General features: G+C 60.2%; 1 protein-coding gene across 1 annotated transcript; it reads left to right on the top strand.

The window, feature by feature from the left end:
* Positions 1-4,399, top strand: Ephx3 (epoxide hydrolase 3). The gene is made up of 7 exons (XM_070008618.1): positions 1-243; positions 1,367-1,452; positions 1,680-1,837; positions 1,943-2,071; positions 3,037-3,140; positions 3,232-3,368; positions 3,489-4,399. The coding sequence occupies exons 1-7, from the start codon at positions 1-3 to the stop codon at positions 3,712-3,714; spliced, it is 1,083 nt and encodes a 360-aa protein (XP_069864719.1). The 3' UTR covers positions 3,715-4,399.
* Positions 4,400-7,015: the final 2,616 nt, after the last annotated feature.

The following is a 7,015-nucleotide window of genomic DNA, read 5'->3' as shown; positions in this document are numbered from 1 at the left end:
ATGCCCGAGCTGGTGGTGACCGCGCTGCTGGCGCCCTCGCGCTGCTCGCTGCGGCTGCTGCGCGCCCTGGTGCGGGGCCTGGCGGGCGTCGCCGCGCTGCTGGCCGCCGCCTTCTACGGCTGCGTGGCGCTCACGCACGTGCTCTGCCGGCCCCGCCGCGGCTGCCTGGGGCGGCCCCGCACCTCCGTCCCCGCCTGCCTGCGGGACCCCGCGCTGGGCCAGCACGGCTTCCTGAGCCTCAGGGTGAGCTCGGGGCGGGGGGCTGCGGGGCCGGGCGGGGGCTGCGGGACAGGCGGGGGCTGCGGGACAGGCGGGGGCTGCGGGGCCGGGCGGGGGGCTGCGGGGCCGGGCGGGGGCTGCGGGGACGGGCGGGGGGCTGCGGGGCCGGGCGGGGGGCTGCGGGGCCGGGCGGGGGGCTGCGGGACAGGCAGGGGCTGCGGGGCCGGGCGGGGGGCTGCGGGACAGGCGGGGGGCTGCGGGCCGGGCGGGGCCGGGCGGGGGAGATGGGGACACGGTGGGATCGAGTCCTCCGCCCGCCCGGGAGGCCCAAGACTGGGGCGCCAAGCGCAGTGAGGATCCAGGCTCACCGCCCAAGGCTCATCCCGGCTACTCCCGAAGGCTGAGACCTGAGGATCGCAGTTCGAAGCCAGCCCGAGCAGAAAAGCCAACAATGACCGCACCCACCGACAAGCCCGACGTGTGGAGCTGTGTGTGGCTCCAGTGGCAGAGCGCCAGCCTTTGGCGAAAGAGCTCAAGAGACAGCCTGAGTGCGAGTCCCAGGACAGGCACACGCACACGCGCACGCGCACACGCGCACGCACACACACACACACGCCTGCCAGGCGCCAGTGGCTCACATCCATCATCTTAGCAACCCAGGAAGGAGGCTGAGATGTGAGGATCCCGGTTCAAAGCCAGCCCCAGAGCAGGAAATCTCCAATCACCTGCCAAAAAGAAAAAAGCCAGAAGTGGAGCTGTGGCTCAAGTGGTAGAGCACCAGCCAGAAAAAGGAGGACGGAAGGAGAAGGAAGAGGAAAGAGAAGGAAGAGGAAGGAGGAGGAAGAGGAAGGAGGAAGAAGGAAGGAGGGGGAAGAGGAAGAAGAAGGAAGAAGAAGAGGAGGAGGAAGGGGAAAGAGGAGGGAGGAGGAGGAAGAAGAAGAAAGGAGGAGGGGGAGGAGGAGGGGGAATGAGGGTAATGAGGAAGAGGAGGAAGAAGAGCAGCTAAGGGACAGCACAAGCAGACCCTGATTCAGGCTCCGAAAGTAAGTGCACAGAGCCGGGCTGGGGAGGCAGCTGCAGGCCTGGCTCAGGCGGGTGCCCGTCCCGCAGAGCCCGGGCCCGGCTCAGGCGGGTGCTTGTCCCGCAGAGCTCCGGCCTGCGTCTGCACTACGTCTCCGCGGGCCATGGCAACAGACCCCTTATGCTGTTTCTTCACGGCTTCCCGAAGAACTGGTGTGTATGGCTTCCTGGGGCTTGCGGGGCCCCACATGGGCAGGACTGGGCCTGGACGGGCTGACGGGGAGTCCGGGATGCCTGCAGGGGTTGGAGCGGAGATGGGATCCGAGGTCTGGGGCTTCCCCATCCACCCCTTCCAGAAAGCCCAGCCGCCCAAGGGTTCCGCTGCTAATCTGATGGTGGTGGTGGGACACTGACTCAGCCTTCCCCCTCCCACTGGGCAGGTTCTTCTGGCGCTACCAGCTCAGGGAGTTCCAGAGCCATTTCCACACTGTGGCGGTGAACCTGCGTGGCTACGGCCCCTCGGACGCGCCCAGGGATGTGGACTGTTACACTACAGAGCTGCTCATGGCTGACATCCAAGATGTCATCCTGGGCTTGGGTACCCGCCATTTCCATCCTGCCCGCGCCTGTCCCTTCCTGCTGCCCCGCTTGCTAGCGCCCTTCCCAGCCCCGGCATGAGCCTGGCACCTTCTGTCTCTCCCAGGCTACTCCAAATGTGTCCTCGTGGCCCACGACTTCGGCGCCACCCTCGCCTGGAACTTCTCTGTCTACTTCCCGTCCCTGGTTGACCGGATGGTGATCATCAGTGGCCCCCCCAAGTTTGTGTTTCAAGGTGTGTCTGGGAAGCTGGGATGCACCCCACGTTCCCACCCTGGGGAGAGGGGAAACTGAGGTGAGGGAAGTAAATTAGTCTGCTTTGGGTAGCAAGGCATAAACAAGCAAATCACAAGCGACAGCCGGATCAGATGCCGTCTCTGGCTGTTCAATATCTGTTATGAAACTCAATTTGTTAGGTTAATTTGTTGGGGTGCTAAATACAAACGGGACCTAGATTCTCAAGTGTCCTACTTAATACACATTCCGCCCCCATCAATACCTGATTTGTTTTTGTTTTTGGTCGGGGGTGGGGCTTGAACTCTGGGCCTGGGCGCTGTCCCTGAGCTCTTCAGCACAAGGCCAGTGCTCTTACCACTTGAGCCACAGCGCCACTTCCAGTTTTCTAGTGGTTTATTGGAGATAAGAATTTCACAGCTTTTTCTGCCCAGGCTGGCTTTGAACCGTGATCCTCAGATCTCAGCCTTCTAAGTAGCTAGGATGACAGGAGTGAGCCACTGGTACCTGGTGTGATACCTGATTTTAACCACCAGCACTATAATCATTCTCTCCTCTCCCTCTCCCCCCCCCTGTCTCTCTCCCCCTCCCCCCTTTCTCTCTCCCTCTCTCTCTCTCTGTTTCCTGTCTGTCTCCCTCCTCTATAAATGCCAGCTCCCTGAGGAGTTTGGCATCCCATTCCCTGCGTGCCTGGAGTCTAGAGCGGAGCCTGGCACATAGTAGTTACTAACGTACGTTGCCTGAAGCAGGGAAGAATGAATACATCCCATCTCCAGTGTGCAGAAGCCAAGCCAGTGGCTATGGGGATCCCCCAGGAACCCACATCCCATTTTGTGGATAGGATGACCCCCCCCAACACGGAGGGATGCTGGCTCTGGCGCAGGAGGTGGTGTGTGTGTGATGTGGGGGTACAGCCCCCCCCCAAGCCCAGGCCTCACATCCACTTCCTGTCATCCCATTCTCAAGACTATGTCCTGCACCACATCGGCCAGTTGTTCCGATCCAAGTACCTGTTCTTGTTCCAGCTCCCCTGGCTGCCAGAGAAACTGCTGTCCATGTCTGACTTCCAGGTCCCGCGGGGTGAAGGCCGGACGGGTGGAGGGAAGGGGTGGGGGCCGGCTGGGCTGGACACTGAAGCCAGAGGCCTTGCTGTGTGTCCAGATCCTGAAGTCCATTTTCACCGACCGCAAGACGGGCATTCCCTGCCTGACACGCGATGAGCTGGAGGCCATGCTGTACGACCTGACGCAGCCCGGCGGCCTCACGGGCCCCATCAACTACTATCGGAACCTCTTCAGGTGAGGCCACGCCTTCCCGGAGAGGTTCCAGAGAGTTCCAGAGCTAGGCATTGGGGGGGGGGGGGCATCTGTCCATCTGTCTTGTCTATCTCTCTCTCTCTCTCTCTCTCTTGGCCATAGAGACTACCCTGTAGAACCCCAGGAACTGTCCACACCCACGCTGCTACTATGGGGGGAGAAAGACCCCTACTTCCAGACAGGACTGGTGAAAGCCATCAGCAGCCACTTTGTGCCAGGCCGGCTGGAGTCCCACATCCTGCCAGGCTCAGGCCACTGGATCCCACAGACCCACTACCAACAGATGCACGAGTACATGTGGGCCTTCCTGCAAGACCTGCTGGGCTAGGGGACCTCCACATCCACTTCACGCCTCTGGGCTGCCTCAGCAAGGCCCGCCCACGGTGCGTGCCTGCAATGCCGGACCAGCGCACCTGCCCGGGTGAGCTGCTCACCCACTCCCACACTGCCTGTGAATGGATTTGTGAGTGCTCTGAAATATGCAACCTTTTTATTTGGGGCCCATCCTGGGGCTTGAACTCAGGGCCTGGGGCACCGTTTCTGAGGGTTTGTTTTCTTCTTATTATTATGTTTTTGCTCGAGGCTAATGCTCTATCCTTAAGCCACAGCTCCACTTCCAGCTCCACTTCCTGCTTGGGCTGGCTTTGAATGGGCATCCTCAGATCTCAGCCTCCTGAGTGGCTGGGATGACAGGCGTGAGCCAAGGGCCCTGACTCACATATTAATCATTGTGCTCACACTCAGGTGTGCAGGTTGTGTGCGGGTAGGAGTAAGCACTCGGACAGTTGGAAGCAGGTGCGGTTCTCTACGGCGCTAGGTGCCTGCCTCAGTTCCTGCCCCGTGTCCACACGAACTGTAACTGCCCTTCCTGTTAATTAGTGCCTCCCCTCCTCTTCCCTAATAACTCATCCGCTACATAGCACAAGCCCCATGAGGCTGCTTCCCATGTAAGTGCACATTAATTAGAAATGAATTACAATTAAATGTAAAATTAAAGTAGCTCTGCATCTTAAGTATTTGAACCTCGCATCCATTCCATGAGACTGTATCAGTGAGGGTATTTCTAGTTTAAATGGGAGGGCCTTAAAACACACACACACACCTGTGGCTCACACCTGTAATCCTAGCTACTCAGGAGCCTGAGATCTGAGGATCAAGGTTTGAAACCAGCCCTCATCTCCAGTTCACCACCCCCATCACCAAAAAAAGAAAACAAAAAAATCCCCAAGTGGATCTGTGCTTCAAGTGGTAGAGCATTAGACGTGTGCAGAAGAAACCCAGGGGGGCTGGGAAGGTGGCTCAGTGATAGAGTGCTTGCCTCGCATGCCTGAGGTCCTGGGTTCAATTCCTCAGCACCACATAAGCAAAAAGAAAAAAAAGAGCCAGAAGTGGCGCTGTGGCTCAAGTGGTAGAGCACTCGCCTTGAGCTGAAGAGCTGAGGGATAGCGCCAGGCCCAGAGTTCAAGCCCCAGGGTGGGCCAAAAAAGAAAAAATCATAATTAGAACTAAAACATTGTGAGGTAGAGATTGGGAATTGGGAATCTCATGACTCAAAGACTAGCTCTGGCATCAAGGAAGCAGAACCCCATCTCAACCAATAGCCGGGCCCATGCCCAGGCATGTGCCTGTCATCCCAGCTCCACAGGAAGCATAAATAGGAGGATTGTGGGCCAAAGCTGGTTCTAGGTAAGACACAAGATCCTACTGGAAAAAATAAAGCAAAGGAGGCTGGGAATCTGGCTTAAGTGGTATTGTACCACCTTCCAAGTGTGAGGCCCTGAGTTGAAACCCTAAAACTTAAAAAATTACTATTTACAGTAGGGGGAGAGAGAGAGATGATGATGATGATGATGATGATGATGATGCATGAATGAAAGAAAGGAGGGAGGAAGAGAGAAGAAAAGAAAATGCCCTCTTCTGAGCAAGTCCTTGCCTGGACCATCAACTTTAAGAGTATTTTAATTTTATCTATTTGTAGAAAATAAATGCCTGGAATCTTCCCTGGCACTTAGAAGGTTCCAAGAAATACTTGGGTAAAAATGTGATGGGGGGGTTGGGAAGGTGGCTCAGTGTAGTGCGCTTGCCTAGCATGCATGGAGCCCTGGGTTTGATTCTTCAGTACCAGACAGAAAAAAGCTGGAGGTGGTGCTGTGGCTCAAATGGGAGAGCACTAGCGTTGAGCAAAAGGAGCTGGGGGACAGTGCCCAGGCCCTGAGTTCAAGCCTGAAGCCAGGGGCTCCAGGGGCTCACACCTGTAACCTATTCAGGACCTGTAAGTTATTCAGGAGGCTGAGATCTGATCACCATTGAAGGCCAGTCAGGGAAAGAAAGTCCGTGAGACTCTGATCGCCCATTAAGCACCAAAAAAGTCAGAAATGGAGCTGTGGCTCAAGTTGGTACAGTGCTCACCGTTGTCACCACACACGCACACACACACACACACGCACGCAGGCACGCTGCAGCATAGGGAGGCCCTGAGTTCAAGCCTCAGGACCAGCACCAAAACAAAAAGAGCAGGGTCCACTTGCCTGGCTCCTGAACACGTCCCAGGGCAGAGGAGACCCTCAGGGGAAGGAAGGGGACCTGGAGACCCTCTGCAGCCGGCTCAGGACAGCCCCGGGCCGCCCCACCCCCTGGAGCCCTAGTGCGGTCAGGCTCATGTCTCTTGTCCCGGCGGGGCTGAGGCTGCGGCCCATCCCTGGGGATCGGCCCTGGGCTTTGGTAGGACACACGCGGTGAGGATTTCTGCCATCTGAAGCCATTTTTTTCCATCCGGCAGTTCCTGCCGACTCCGGCGGCCTCTGGGCCCAGCCTCAGCGCACGGGGCTCACGTGTTGGAGTAGGAGCCCGGTGTGGCGCTGCCGCCGCAGCCCCGCACCGCGCTGTGTGTCCCGGCCTTGCCTTGCGCTCCACCCCGGAGCGGAGCCCCATCTCCACTTGGGGCGTTGTCCTTCCTGGCTAGCTGGCGGTAAAGCCTCGCGGGTCGGTCCTTCCTGCCCGGGGCTGGCTTCGAACCCTGCTCCTCCGACCCAGCCTGCGCGGTGGCTGGGAGGCGGGGCTGCGCCGCCGGCCCGAGCCCGCCCGGCCCGCGCCCGGCCTCCCTTCCCGGCGCCCCTGGGGGGGGGGGGGGTCCCGGGCTGCGGCGGGCGGCGCCCCGCCGGAAGCGGGGGTGGGGGGAGCGGCGATGGCGGGAACGCCGGGCCAGGCCGCCCGGCCCCGGCGCGCAGCGCGGACGCGGCCCGCATGCTGACGAGCCCCCGCGGCGGGAAGGCCAGCGCCGGCCGGCCGAGGCCGGGCCCGGGCGGGGGAGGGGTGCCGGCTTGGCGCGAGGACCCGTCTAGGGGGGCGGTGGCTCGGGCCGCGGTTGCCGGGGTGACGGAGAAGGGTTGATGTTCACCGGAACGGGGCGCGGTTGTCAGGGTGACCGCGGGCCCGGCGCAGGCTGACGGGAGGCCTCCGGCCGTTGCCGTGGCGACGCCGAGCCGCTGACGGTTGCCAGGGTAACTGGAGGGCGCCTTCAGGGGGAGGGGCGAGAGGGGAGGCGTCGGGGCGGGGGGGGGGGGGCGGCTCCTGAAGCGAGCCAACGCGTGGATTGGGCAGAGCTCAGGGATTGAACCAATAGAAACTTG

The sequence above is a fragment of the Dipodomys merriami genome, unplaced genomic scaffold (genome assembly GCF_024711535.1).
Source record: "Dipodomys merriami isolate MVZ:Mamm:240054 unplaced genomic scaffold, mDipMer1.0.p SCAF_70, whole genome shotgun sequence".
NCBI lineage: Eukaryota > Metazoa > Chordata > Mammalia > Rodentia > Heteromyidae > Dipodomys > Dipodomys merriami.
Note: the sequence above shows the minus strand (reverse complement) of the source record. Positions and strands in the feature narration are given on the sequence as shown.